General features: G+C 37.1%; 1 protein-coding gene across 1 annotated transcript; it reads right to left on the bottom strand.

Annotated features, from left to right (window-relative positions):
• Positions 1-7,311: 7,311 nt before the first annotated feature.
• Positions 7,312-15,613, bottom strand: IMPA1 (inositol(myo)-1(or 4)-monophosphatase 1). Its single transcript, XM_009891873.1, has 8 exons — positions 15,514-15,613; positions 14,298-14,431; positions 11,916-12,020; positions 10,541-10,586; positions 10,298-10,406; positions 9,465-9,573; positions 7,837-7,988; positions 7,312-7,430 (listed from the first exon to the last, which is right to left on the bottom strand). Exons 1-8 carry the CDS (start codon positions 15,574-15,576, stop codon positions 7,312-7,314), a joined length of 837 nt encoding a protein of 278 aa, XP_009890175.1. The 5' UTR covers positions 15,577-15,613.
• Between the last annotated feature and the right edge of the window lie 204 nt (positions 15,614-15,817).

Genomic DNA, 15,817 nt, shown 5'->3' with positions numbered 1-15,817 from the left:
AACCTCAGTATAGAGTTGGGCTGGCACTTCCTAAAATGTCAAATATTAGGCTTAGTAGTTGGCAGGTACACAAGGGGCAGAAAGAAATAGTTCTGATAGTCTACTAGTTATTCATTTTCCATGATATTTAAATAAAAGATAGGAGAAATTAACCGAACAGGAGTGTGCAGTCGTGGAAAACATATTTTCTTTCTTAATTGATTCGGTTGACCGAATGGCAGTGTTTGTCAGTGTCAAAAACACAAATGACTGTTGATGGGAATCATTATGTCTGGGTTTGCACTTCCTTTCAGTGGAAACTGCTATTAAGATCTAAGTGCCTACAGAAGTAAAGCTTTTAACCTCCCTCTGCTACAACAGTTTATCATTACGAATTCCATTTCAACATAGTGAGCTGCACAAGGTGCACAGATGAAGTGGGATACAATTTACTTTTACACAGCTAATACATTGCTAATTACACCTGAATAAATATTGAAACAGGAATTTCTAATAACATTAACCATTACTCTCTTTTAAATGTGTTTTGCTGGAGGACTGTTCAGAACTGTAATCACAATTTCAAGTATAATGAAGCAGAAGTAAAGAGAGTTTTTATTATTTTTTAGCTTTCAGTAGTGAGGTGAAAATAGTAAGTATTTTTTAGCTGTTTGCCTACAAGAGGGCAACGCAAACATCCAGTAACGTGGAGGTTTCTGCCATTAATAATAAAGTCAGTCATCCTGATGACTCATAGAACTGAATTATGGTTTTTTTTATTATTTTGGAAATCTACATAAAATGGAGAATCTCTACAGAGGCTTTCTATACGGCTATATAGAAAATCTATATAGATGTCACCCTGCCTGTTCATTGTAAGAGCTGGAAAAGAATGACCTTTCTAAAACTAGAAAAATTCCCTGTAGGTATAAGCTAATATAAGCTGGTCCCAAACTAGGACCTCTTGTCCCTTTTGCAGCTACCTGCTGCTGCTGGGCTTCTCTGGCCAGCCCCTCTCCTACCTTCCCTAAGATCTCACACCCCACGCATTCCCCAGGTTGACACCTCTCCTCAGCTGGGACTCTCTTCCTGCAGCTATTTGTCCTCAGCCAAGGTCCCCACTGCCAGAAACAGCATTTGAAGCTTTTCTCTCATCCAAAGTGGAATTTGCAACTGAGGATAGCTGGAGGAAGGAGACTGTGGCTGTCTTGGAACGCCATAGAGAAGTCATAGTTGAAGAGCTACTTCATACTGATCCACACTACAGTAACTTGCTCATTTTAAGTCACCCTGGCCGGTATGGAAAGCGCATTGCAGACACCCCTGGACACAGATCTCTTTTTTTCCTACTTGCTATTAGAAAGCAGAGTACCTTGGGGCCTGTGCAGATGTGCTTGGCAGCCTGCTAATGCTGGGCATGTTCTGGATGACATGCTCTAGTGGGGCATCTCCAGATGTGTTACAGGGAGAGAGGGAATGTCTTTTTCTGAGAACACTGTTGAGGCAATCCTTAATCGGCCATGATGACATGAATAGCGAACCTTTAGTCAGTAATGCATTGGCATTTCGTATCTAGGCCACTACCTTCCTGGGCAAGGTCATAAATACAGGGAAACCTTTTATAGGATGCAGCACACAGACCTGTGAAATAATGAAATAAGGGGCTGAGTTACCTACCCACGCTTGAATAGGTTCTGAAAAATAAAGTCTCAATGCTGTATACTGTATAGGGGACAATGCAGACACAGCTGGTAAAGTTCCTTTACATCATCACAAGACATTTGGAGGTAAAATACTGGGCCTGTGTTATGTTTTGAAAATAAAACATTTACATCTCAAAGATCATAAAGAGCGGCTCATTTGTGTCTGGGTTTGTGGTCCCAGGGCTGTTGCATTGCACCCAGACTGACGCATGCTTGCCCAGAAGATCATCTGGTAGATTTAAAAAAGGCTTCTAAATGTCATGTCCTAATTTATGACAGCAAAACTCCAGGGGAAATGACTACAGCCTGAAATGCAGTATAATCTGATAGTTTGTATGGCTTTTATCTTATTTTAGAGTTCAGATTCATGTTCTTATGGTAGATACCTCAATCTGCAATATACTTACATCGAACAGGAGGGAACGCTTATGCTGCTGACACAAGTCCTGTTTCAAATTTCTTGACAAGTCACCGAAACACAGAGCTCAAGTCCTCAAAAATTTGCGGTATAATTATTTTGAATAATTCTCAGATGTGCCTTTAGTTGTATCCAAAAATAATTACAGAGGGCAGACGTAGGATGGGAGGGAGGAGTGGAAAAGGGAATCTTGCCTATAAAAAAAGGAACCCTGGGCCTTTTGGTGTTTTCCTGGCTCCGGCTGCCATCTAGTGTTCTGTCAGGCACAGTGAGGCGCACGGCTTATTTTGGGTTTGCGAGAATCTTGGACACCAAACTCCGCCTGTGTACACAGGCAGGATAAAGGGTAGAGAGCCACCTCTCCAGGCGACAGCAGAGGAGGAAAATTTAGCACAGCAAGTTAGGAAGAGCTCAAATTAGTTCTCAAGCATTCGAGGTAGCATCACTTCCTCTGAATTAACTGCTTTACATGGTTTTAAGTGTGATCTCGACTGAGCTAAGGACAGACATAAAAAAACACAAAGCTTGATCTTCCACTGCGTTAACAAGAGGGTAGGCTTTGGTTCTTCCCTACTGTGGTGGTACAGTAGTCGCTGTTGTATTTTGAGCTTCTTTTCCTTTCATTTAAATAGGCGTACAGAAGGCCTGATTCCTACCTAAAGCAACATTGGGGTAGGGAGAATCATCTCAGGGTAAAAATCACCACTGCAGCTGTGCAAATCAAGAGGAGGTATGACACACGACATACAAACTCAAGCTAATGCAGCAGCCATCAACACAGGCTATAAGCTTCTGGAACAGGATGTACACACACCATTATTTTTAGTATCTTACTAGCTTTGAATTATACTAGGAAATTACTTCTGCTCTACTGTGGGAGATCTAATCCATCCTCCTCAAACAGGGAAGAGTTTGTAGCTCTTTAATGCAGTGGCACGATGTACTCTCAGCTGAGCACACTCTTCCAGTTTGTTTGTTCTGGATGTTGCATGGGGCTTTGAAGTGTGGCAGGTTTTGCTTGTCCCGTTGTTGCAGCAGGCAGACAGCTGATAGTGGGCACAGAGGACATTTCAGAAACTCTTGCTGATCTTTGAGAAGCTGTGGACCTCTGTGTGAATATTGTACAAACTGAAAAGTGATGTGACAGACTACATTCACTGTCACTTTTGGTGCAGGACAAGCAGTAACCCAGAGATCAAATGGATTATGTTGTCCAAGAGATCTGGCCAACTGACTCCTGCCGGAGACTCTTGAGGTGTCACATCACTGACAATATCCTTCTGATGCCTGGAGTTTGTGCAAACAAAGGAAGCCATGCCAGCTGCTCTAGATCAAAAAACAATGTGCTGTTGGAAAGTTGCCTGTCAGCACTTTAGCAACAGGATCAGACTTGTGAAGCAATTACTTCACTCACAGGTAATGAATAGAGCTGAATTAGCAGCTGGCTTTGAGAGGATGGGAAGGAGCTCAGGAAAAGAAAGAGATCTCATTTAAATTGCTTCATACTGAGGTGAAAGCTTGACAGCTTGTATCTAATCAGAATGTCTGGTTCACACCTAGGCATTAGACTATGCAGAATTAAAACCATAGCTTTCGGTCACAGATATTATGATGAATGTCCGTATTTAATGGGGGGAGGGGTAGAAGGGGAGAGATTTTCTGCAGGGGTGCTTAACGGGGCTGGATAAGAGCCTGAAGCCTTTTATGACTTTGTCTTTGGCAATATTTCATGTTGGGAAAAGCTCTGAAGGAATGAATCTACTCCAACACCCTGCTTTGAAGGAGGAGCAAAGCTTTGCAAATTGTTGTAGAAAACAATCACAAACTATCAGCAAAGCAATAAATGGAGAGGGTTAGTGAACAGGGGTGATAGCCAGGATCGTAGGCTAAGGTGCCTCTCCTTTTTCATACATATCAGTACTAAAAATCAGTACTACTTATTTTGTAGTACTAATCATTTTAGTCTCGGGCTAAAAATCAGTACCCCTATTCTGAAGACCTTTGTTAAGAATAGCAGTGGGCTCCGTAGCAACCTTAGTGATGATATTGACCATTAAGTCAAAGTAAAGGTGAAGGAACTGGTTAAATTTGCCCATATGGTCCTTTAATTTCCACGAGTATTTCTTAGAATTTTTCACTTACTCCAGTTGCTGAATCTGTCTGCCTGATCTTCTTATTGCACTTGTAAGTTTTGAGTGTTCTTCACTCAGAGTTGAGATCCAAACCATAGTAGAATTTGACAGCTGAAGTCATGAGTTGTTCATTTCAAAGCTATGGAGATATATATATAGATATACACACCTCTATGCATACTGGACTGTTGATGTCTTCATGAGGAATATTCATGATCTTAATTTGACAGTCTGTCTGTTCAATCTGTGGTAGCTGATTGATCAATCCTTTCCCATTGTCTCATTGCCCAGCAATTCCTATCTTGTAAATATATAATTTTATCTTAAATTATTAAAAAATCCAAGATTATTATCTCTGTCACTCCATCTTTCAAAGCAACAAACCCAGGTGTTTTACTGTTTGGAACACTCAGAGACTACTTCTCATTTATAATCTCTCAAAAGCATTTTGATTTCCCAACAATCACGACTTCTCTGTTTTACTACAAAAAACACTTACTAAAAAAATTTGCCAAAATTGCAGGCTAGCATAGAACTAAAAAAAAAAAAGCCTTTAAACTTAACAATTACATTTCAGTGTCCTTTCACATGCCAAAAGAAGTGGGCACATATTAGATGAAGAGTTATCTGAGAAGATAATACTTAGCAAAGTAGCAAACAAGAGGGATTTCTGATTCCCCTGAAAGGGAGACTGAAATTAAAAAGAAAACAATTGATAAAAGCTGCCATTTATAGAGTAAAAAAAAATTAGGCTGGTCTCCAACGCAAATAGAATGAGAGGGCCAAGATGGGAAATTCATATAAATTTTTCCTCAAAGAGCATTATTGGGAAAGCTAACAGTGAGAAAGTTACATGCTTCAACCAGCTGATGGGCCTCCAAAACAAGTTCCAGGCAAGACAGTCCATAAAGTTTGAGCTCTGAGGCTGGAAATGTTTAATGCACCATGATCTCACTGGAAGGTGTTGGAATATTCACTCTAAAAACCTACTGTAGGTGTATACATAATCCCACTTACCTAAAGGCACGACAGTTTATGATTATGTACATCACAGACCAAGAAGAGAAAGTGTTCAATTCACTCAGAGAAAGTTTGAAACCCACAAATCCAGCTTGTTGGGACCCAGCATTGCACTCAGATGAATATTGAGAAAGGAAGCACATCTGAAGCCACCACTGCTAAAGCATGTTTATTTCGAATGTGTTCTCCCATCTCAAGCATTTTTTAGACATGTCTCCATTTCACAAATAAATCAGTTAAAAAAAGTTACAGAGATTTTGTTATCTAAAAGCCACAGAAATCATCACAAAATCACAGAATGGCTTGGCTGAAAGGGATCTTAAAGATCATCTAGTTCCAACCCCACTGCCATAGGCAGGGACACCTTCCACTAGACGAGGTTACTCAAAGCCCCAAATTGTACAGTAGACATACTTCTCAAGTAATACTGGTGATCCCACATCAGTTACAGTGAAATGCCCAAAAAGTTTCTATCCTTGTCAACGGGAATTTAAAAAGTAAAATTAATGTAAGTCTGGCTTTTTGACAAGACCTTCAAATCTCATTAACGTTAATCATCTGACATTAGATACAACTTCAAATCAAGTATTTCTGGAAAATCTGCAAAAATCAACCGATACAAAAGACTGAAATTTATAACAAGAGATCTGTTGAAACTTCAAGACAGAGAATATTATTTTCCAAAATAAAAATAGTGGGACAGCAGTACGAAAAGTCAGGTTTTCCAGAGCATTGCTGTGTCTTGACTGGACCACCAATGAAACAACTTTCTTTAGGAAACTTTAGACACAGAAAAAAAAAAAAAAATCAGTCTAAAAACTGATCTAAGTTAAAATCGTCTTTTTAAAGTGCATTAATTATTTGAACAGTACACTGATACTTTTAACAATCTTCAATATAAAAATCCAAAGAACCAGTATAGTTTTCAAAGTTTACAACAACTGACACCAAGAATGAAATTACTAAATATACTTAAATGTATAAACCCTTTAGGTTTAGATATGTATCTTCTTTTGTGCCTGTACACTCTATAACAATGGAAACCTGATCCTGGTTGGTCACTGCTTTCATAACTTACAGAAAATCATGTAAAAAATCTGGACTACGGGCTTATTTTTTTGCCAGCTGAGTTGCTGAAAACTCTCTTGGATTTTTATAATTCCCTAAACTTTGAAACACACTCAACCATGGAGAAACCTAAGCAAAATTAACAGGAATTACAACTGCCAAGAAAAAGACAGAGGACCTAGTATCAGCTGATTCCAATGGTCAAATACAAATCATACTTCATCTTAATTTAGAGTAAGTCCATTTGGTGATAGAAGTTGTGCTCAGAACTTATTTCTGGGAGATGCACATATTTTCTGGCACAATAACTATTATTTTTGCAACTGTAATGAATTTGCAAGCGTACTGGCCACAAAAGAGGCTAAAGAAAATGTGTTTATCTACCGTAAGAAAGGTAAAGTGATGACTACAAAAAACAACGACAGCTAAGTAATAAAGGCTTTAAAGTGGAGCCAAAACTACAAGCAACTAAAAAATGTTTGGAAATGCGTGAACTACCTCTACAAAAACTGTAACAAGGTAAGGAAATGGATACACTGATGACACTGAAGAAAACAACAGACAGGATAGAGAAAGACTGGATAAACCGTAATGCCTTCATCTTTTGGGGTTCAGGATCAGATGTGATGATGTGGTGTTAAGACACTGAATTTTGTTTTGTCACTTACAGAACTAGAGATTTTTACTTATCTATACATCAGAGTGTCTTGCTATGCCTTCCAGTGTAGTATAAAACTTGAAAATATTAGTTGTATATATTTGCTTCTTTCTATGGATCTTTATGTAATTGTGATGTTAAATAAAGTACTTAACAGTAAAAGCTTACTTAGAATGTTGGTCCAATCTCAAAACACTACTTAGCAGTCACACTGGTACTGAAAGACTACCATCTATTTATGTATCCTTCAATCAGGTTCAAGGTGTAGAAGAACCACCACATGGGAGTATAAGACAACATTATATAATTACATTGAAGGTGTAGTTTTGGCATTCAGTTAGTTGCATCATCCCTTTTCAGAGGGATTATTTGAAGTGCTTTGGCTATTCTCTCTCCTATAGCTCGACTACTTGCTGCAATTATTCTTCGAGACATCAAATCAAATGGTCCACCTGGAAATCAAAGCAAGCAAAGTAACCAGCTTATATATTGAGAAAATTAAAAGGTAAGAAAATGAGCATTGAAAAAAAATCAAGTGTAAATGCTGTATTACTATTTAGGACCAAGTTTGGCCCTGGATAAAAATGCATTTAACACAACAGGTATGTGAGCTACATTTAAATTCTTTTCAGTGTTTGTTTACTGTCTTTTTTCACTCTTCCAGGTGCTCAGCTAAGGGAGTAAAAGTTGTCTTGTAGCTTAAAAACATAGAATTGACTCTATTAACTGGATGGGAACTCTGTTCAGTAGTGGTAACTTGGAAAGAGGATTGAAAAACCTTTTTGCCTTCTCATTTCAGCTATATTTTGCTCTCATTTAGCTATGTAAAAGGACAAAAGAGCATGCCTGTGTATTTACCTGATACATCAAGCAGTACTCCGCCTGCTTCAGTAATAATGATTCCAGCCCCTGCCATATCCCAGCAGTGAATCCCCATTTCATAATAGGCATCAGCTCCACCCGTTGCCACAAGGCACATGTTCACAGCTGCTGTACCAACGGCTCTAATCCTAAAGGAGACAGTTGTTTTTTCAATTGAGAACAGTTTGTAAGAAAGACACAATGTCTGTGTACACTGCACAGAGAACAAAGAAGCATCACACGCAAAGTGAACTGAGCTAGAGAAAATATGATGGAATGCTGTAGTGAAACAAATAAAAAATTGGGAATGAAGTTTTGGTTAAGTAGCTTGAAGAAGTCCCCAAATGTAGCAGATTTCCAGAAATTACATTTATGAATTCTGTTAAACAATTTTGTTTTAGAGTGGAAACACATCTTAAACAACTTCTTAACCTAAAACATATTATGGAAGATATCTACCCATGAAATAACAACAGATATTCTACTTTGATTTTTGAATACAAGGATTCAAGTAGAGTGTACACTGTTCTTAGCATTCAAAAAACAGTTACTTCAGTTTCTCTGGTGATGCTCAGTAAGCATCTTGAAAAAAAAACTAACAGCAGTAATCACAAAAAAGAAATTACACAGCAGAAATCTGGCCTGGATAACTTCATCAAAACTGTTGTGTTACAAATTCCAGTTTCTTTCGGAAATGTTGATGCACTAAGTAACTGTGATTTGTACAAATAACTGCAGTTATTTCAATTATCAGTAAAATGTACATTAAATTGTAACTGATATCAGCTAAGTTACTGCAAGAAGCAATTTGAATCAACTCCAATCTCAATGTATTGTTTACAAATAAAATACCAAAGTTGAACTGACAACATACCTACAATGCATTCCCTACTCTACAATTTAGCATATATTTTTAATGACATCAGAAGACTTTTAGAAAAAAATCTACGTTAAGCGTCAAAACAAGAATCCTGAGAATCTCAGCATAAAACTATAAACCCTTTTAGATCAGAAGCATAAGGAGCGTTGAGTAACAAAAAACTGTGTACTGAAACCACTTTTAGACATAAAATGGTTTGTGGAAACGTAGGCATTGGAAGGAGGGAATGTAACCAAAATAAGAGCAGTTTAGGGACAATTTCAACTACTTGGACGAATTAAAAAGAAAATTTACGATGCTGAAAGAGGAAAGGGAGATCTACTTTTGTCTTCTTATATATATAGAAAAAATACAATGATTTTCATTACTACACGGAAAGGAAACTAAGAAATGTAATATAGTTTCTGTTTATCCTGTTTCACTCCTTGTGTGTTTCTGGAAAAAAAAAAGGCACAAAACTGTATTTCATTTTTTTAACTAGTAAATACAATGCATTTTAGTCCTACAAGAGCAAACATGCTTTGCCTCTCAATACTGGTTACTTGGGTCTTCTTACGTATATCGCAGCTTGAAATAAACACACTTAAGAGTTTCTCTGCAAAAGCTACTAGACAAAAACATTTAAATCACATTTCATATTTAAGGTGTCAAATGTAATGCAACCAAACCTTCCTGAAAACAACCATATTCACATATTTACAATATAAACACTACCAGCAAATATAAAAATTATGAAGTATCTTACCCGTGAATAGGAATACTGAGAAGTCTTTCCATGTTAGAAAGAATTATTTTTATAGTCTCTGGATCACGATTTGATCCCAATTCTGTTACTAAAAGGGATTTTGTAATGTCTGGAAAAGAAAAAACCCTCATTTTTCCAACAGTACAACTTATATAATAACAGTAATTAGCAGAGTTTACATCATTGCTTTCTTATAAGACTGAATAAAGTAAGGTATTTTAATAAAAATATTACATATATTGAATGTATAAAAACTTGCTCTTAGATGAAAACAGCAGGAAAAAATAAAATACAACAAACAAAACACAATCTGGTTCAGCTGTACATATACATTAATCGATGTCATTGGTAAATAAAATTCTATTGCTATAAAAATGAGAACAGTTCTCAGATCTTTAAAGGTCCCACTTTAAGTGTGGATTTTACTTTATGTAGGGCAGTAAGTATATAACACTGATGCTGATTTAAACCACTAGTTCACACCTGGAAGAAATTGATTTGTTTGGTATATTTATTACAGACTTTAAAGAACAATCACAGATGGATTACAGACATACAGGGAATTAAAAAAAACCAACTAACCACAACATACAGGGAATGAAATCTTCAGTTGCTGAGTCCTGATTTTGCAAAGATTACAAGCATGTTATACGCATCAAAGAGAACATAAAAACTGTTTCTCAAAACTGAACAAACCACGGCCAAAAAAACCTTGTCTTTGTAACACAAAACTATGAGCTAAAAAACAGGAATATATCCAGGTATAAAACCGTTGATGCCTCATTTGCAAAATAAATGTAATTACTAGGAATAAGCTACTCAGTTCAGCTTACCTTCTTGGCCTGATACCTTAAGTTTTTGACCATTGCAAAATGCACCTTTTCCTTTTCTGGCAGTATACATCTTGTCTTCTATACAACTATACACAATTCCAAACTCTATCTGCAAGAAAAAGTAAAGATACCTTGAGGTTTTTTTCCTTTTCTACCTATTTACTGTGAAAATACAGATCTTAGTTATAACTAGCAAAAAAGCATTAATTTGGTTTTGATTGATTAAAGTAATAAAAAGTATACCTTTTTGTTTACAACAAAGCCAATTGAAACTGCCACAAATGGAAACCTACAAAACAAAACATTTCACTAATTTATAGTGAGATACTATGCTTCTTTCATTACCACGCTTACTCTTAATAAAAACAATGTGCAGTTAAATGTAATGCATATTTCAAAAAGAAACTTGGACTAGAGAAAATCTTAGTTTTCTGTAACTTGCATAATTTACTATGAAAATAGACCCAAGAACACCAATTACCACTTAAAATGCAAACTTCTCCACCCACTGGAACTAAGCCTGTTGCAGCTTAGGGACTGTCATCCCTGTTACAGCGGTTACTAGCTTACTGACTGTCATTTCATAGTCAAAGAACACAAGCAAGCCTCTATGCTACTGACCTTTCTCAGGACGAATATGCTGACCAAAACGGTCTCGCCAAAAGAAGAAAGTCACCTCTCCCCCCACCTCCACTTTCTCCACCAAAGCAATGAGAAAGACAGATATTGAAGTGAGAAGGAAGAACACAGGGGGAAGAGTGAATGCAGTGGGAGTATATAGGACATGGTGGGCTGCATCTCAGTCTAAGTTTTTAATGAGCGACCAATTAATTTTTTAAATTATTTTTTACTCTTCAAAATTTGCAGTTCCAAAACATTTGCTTTAATTACTGTCTGCAAAAAATACAGACTTTTAAGTCTTTATATCCAGCAGAATGGGTTTTTTTCTTACAGCTTTTTCAACATGTTATTTAGCAGGATACAGCAGCTGTTCAAAGCCATGGTGCACATAGCAGCAGTCATTTCAAAATCGGAATCAAGTACACTCAGAAAAACTCATCAAGGCCAAAATCTGTCACATTTCAAAGACAGAACGAATAGGCAGTCAGCATTACACTGAAAGTCCCCTGCTCACCCTGGTACAAAATACTTCTAGACAATCACTGGTAATATTTTGCTTGCTTTCACAGAAGCAGCTCCTAGATCTCAGTGAATTTGAAATTTCTTAGACGTCAGCACTTGGAGGTGCAACTGCCTCATGAAGATGCTGCAACTCCTAATTCTGAGTCCTGTTGCGTTACTGGTAAAATCTGCCCACCTATGTTTGGCACCTGTGCCAAAGGCTGCTGACTCCTGCTATACAGTAAGGGCCCCTCAGGGAACAACTGCTGTTGGTTACAGAGTAAGACTATTGTAACACTTACAAAAATATTAAAATGAATATAAAACCTGCCCAAAGGCTCTCAATAAATGCAAATAAGAAATTGTAACTATTAACAAGTTCATAGTATCTCTTTGAATGCAATTTAAAAGTGAAAAAAAACTTACTTTCATGGAACTGGAGAAAGAAAAAAGGTAATCAGATTAAGTTATTAACATAAAAAAAAGAAAGGTGGACCTGTGTACGAAGTTGGTAGTTCCATCAATAGGGTCTATAATCCATGTGGGGTTATCTGTCAAAATGCTGCCCTCTCCAGCTGCAACAGATTCTTCTCCAATGAAGCTAGAGTAGCAAACACATTGAAAAAATACAAAGAAATTATTTAAAAGTTCTGAATTACAACACTGTCACTGAAATTGATATTCTTAAACTGAAATGTAGGTTTTTGTACCATCAATGATCACAAGGAAAATGTTGAGAAATACACAATTCATCTGGAAAGCACCAACCACATCTGACCAAGCCTGCATCGATATTTATGATGTCAGAGATAAGCACAATATGTGATGAAAAGAACTTTATGTAATTAACTTTACATTTTAACACTGAAGTTTTTATAATTTTTTTTCCCAGTAACAGCATCATCAAATTTTAGTCAGAATACTTGTAGCTATTTACACCTTTAAGTTTATATGAACTATAAAACACTACTTTTTAGCTTGTGTTCTAACTGAAGAAAGCCTTTGTGGTCATATGGATCTGCTTAGACCACTGCAGTAACTGTTAATTTTGTGGTCTGATTTCAATCCAAATATGAAAGAAAGTTGTTAGTCTCAAAACTGTTTAGTTTTACAAACGTTACAAAAATGGTAACATGGTAAAGGGATGAAATCCAAATCAGAGCTCCTCCTGAAGAAGACGGCAGAGTACATGCTCAACCCTAATGCTAAACCCAAAGGAAACACAAGGCACAGTGCTGCAGAAAACCAAATTTCACAATTTTTGCTGCTCATGAAAGTATTTGGCTTGAACTGCAAAATTATTGGGATGAGTCTAAGCGGGAAGAATTCTCTACTACGCCTTTTTCATGTTTTTAAATTTATCACATATTACTCAGCCTATGAAAAGTATGCATCAAACGTGCTTTCCTCCACAAACATGTAAAATGAGAACTGCTGAGAGTAAACAAATAAGGTCCCTTTAATATTGATTAGGAGTTTTATAATTAACTATGGAAGTGAAAATGATTGTTCAGAAATAAACAGCATGCTTCCAAAAAGCAGCGGATCTTCACAAAGAAAAGAGAGAGACTGCACAGTTATTTAGGTGGATGAGTAATTAATTAGAAAGAGAAATTCATCACCAGTATGTCTAATGTGATATCAATTATCTAATATAAAAAGAAGCTAAAATATTCTAAAATCTTTATCAGTGTCACAGAATCTGTTTCAAGTTCATTCCATAAGTCTATATGCTTACACTAATTTGGTTATGTTACTGATATTTTGTGTCACCACCATTGTTCCAATTCTATGCATATATATTATGTTTCACATGTACAGCTATAACAAGAAAATCTCCAAGAAAAAGCAAGAAAAATTAGCAAACCCACTTTAAGGAAATTGCACTAAATTTGAGCCATTATGTCAAAACTGGAAAGAAAGTCTCATGTATGAGGAAAGGCTGAGAGAGTTGGGGCTGTTCAGCCTGGAGAAGAGAAGGCTCCAGGGAGATCTTAGTGCGGCCTTCCAGTACCTAAAGGGGGCCTACAGGAGAGCTGGGGAAGGGCTTTTTACTAGGGCATGTAGTGACAGGACGAGGGGGAATGGCTATAAACTGGAAGAGGGCAGGTTTAGATTAAACATTAGGAAGAAGTTTTTCACTTTGAGGGTGGTGAGGCACTGGAACAGGTTGCCCAGAGAGGTTGTTGAGGCCCCATCCCTGGAGGTGTTCAAGGCTAGGCTGGACATGGCCTTGGGCAACCTGGTCTAGTCGGAGGTGTCCCTGTCTATGGCAGGGGGTTGGAACGTGATGATCTTCAAGGTCCCTTCCAACCTAAACCATTCTATGACTCTATGTAAGTAAAAGTAAGTAAAATACATATAATTCACCCTTCAATAATAAATTTATTTCTGTCTTCTTTTAAGGATGTTTGATGTTCTTAAACGATATGAGATTTGCCAAAGGCACACGCAGTACCATGGGACCCATCCATCGGAGACAGTGAATGCGTGCTAGTTTCAACAGCCAACAGCAGACAAGAAATTTGGGGCTCCTGGTATCCTGGGGCCATCTGTGATTCTCCAACACAAATAACCAAGAAGTTATTTACAGCTGGCTCAACTGGAAGTGACTTTCAGCATAAGTCTTGAGCAAGGCTAAACTCACGTCAGTAGACCCTGGGGACACTTTGTTTTATTACTACAGTCCTGGGCAAAACTTTAACCCACCACTACTCTAAAATACTTAATATACTCAGGGTAAGGGAGAATTCTGTAACTTTCCAGCATGCCAACCGTAATGAAATTTTACCAAGAGCAAAATCAGAAAGTATCCATTTTCCTCTTTCAGTCACCTCTCCCCTTCTTTTATCAAAAGTGTACTGATAAGAACCCGTACCTGTGAGAAGGATACTTCTCTTTTACCAGAGAAATAATGAAGTTTTCTACTTTTTGATCAGTTTCTGTCACTAGATCTACTGGTGAACTTTTAGTCATAACGGATATTTCTTCTTTGAGTGCTCCACGGATTATCTGTTAACAAATGGGGGGGAAAAAAAACCGTTTTCTCCATTAACAGTACGGAAAATAGTAGTTTTCCTAAAAATCTGAGCCTCATTTTTACTGTAATTTTCTATACTGCACATACAAAACGCAAACACAAGCAACGACAAAACCTGGATTTAACTGCAGGAGCTGGTACATAAAACTGAGCTCTATTTTGTTAGGACAAGTTTTAGATTTATAAATTTAAATACCAGAACTGAACAAAACACTTAAGACGGAGCTTAAGTCAGTTATTTTTAGCCAGACCCTGCATTTATGATCTTAAAACAATTAGAGTCAGCTTAAGCAAGAATCTGTGCCTCACAGCCCACAGAATTATTTTACTACTACTTAGAAAGATTTTGAGGGAAAATTTTAATGAGGTCGCTGCAGAGACAATGTTTTGCAGATTCTGCAGCTTCAAGAGACAGAATCAGTACTTGTGCCATCTTGTCTGGCTGCAATAGCATTCACATGTACCAAGCAGAACTATCAAGAACTGAACACTTAGTAACCACTCTTATGTTGAAGCTCTGCCAAGATGTGCAAACTCTTTCGTGTTCTAAGCCTTCTTAGATCACAAATGGGCAAAGTACCACCACTGCAAGGGATACTTCTTATTCCTAGAAGCAGTCTTCATAAAGAGAACACAATATGATATCTTGTACCAACAACAAGCCACTGTATAAAGTTGACTGAGGTGTCTGCAAGAAAGACTGTCAACAGCTTTCAGGTGGTAAAATAATAAGGTACACAGGTGCAGCCTAAGGGGGAAAACAGAGATGCTCTTTGTTGACCACAATTCAGAATTTTTTTTTTTTTAATCAAAATTAAGGAACAAAAGATACTCCTTATTCTTTAATCAGACTCTGGTCCAAAGAAAGGTGCAAAGTTGTTTTCTTAAATTAACCAAGCTGTATACATGAAAATCTTGAACCTGAACATCACTGAACGATTCTGCCAATTTATGTTTTTGACAAATTACTCCTCAGAAGAATATTCAACATCAAAGCTCCATACATACTAGACTTAATAAATAATGTTATTATTTATAAATAGTTTATACTTACCTCCCCAGCTTTCCTTGCTAAAGCAACTGCATAATCCATACATTCTTGCCAAGGGTCTGCCATCTTTTCTTAGATATATAGCCTATCAAAAGCATAGATTAACACAAACATCATTATGGCTATTTTTTTACAAATTCTAATTTTCCGCTCTCCCTGTTCTGGACTGCACTGTTTTCTCCTTGCTGGAATACAGAAGTTTGTCCTGTCCTTTACTCTTAAAAAAAAATAACTTAAAAAGTATTAAAAGCTTAGTCTAAGTTACCAGATCTTTTCCCCACATTTTGTGACTATCAAAAAGGCATAA

The sequence above is a fragment of the Charadrius vociferus genome, unplaced genomic scaffold (assembly GCF_000708025.1).
Source record: "Charadrius vociferus isolate BGI_N301 unplaced genomic scaffold, ASM70802v2 scaffold15, whole genome shotgun sequence".
NCBI lineage: Eukaryota > Metazoa > Chordata > Aves > Charadriiformes > Charadriidae > Charadrius > Charadrius vociferus.
This window is presented reverse-complemented; position numbering and strand designations above follow the sequence as displayed.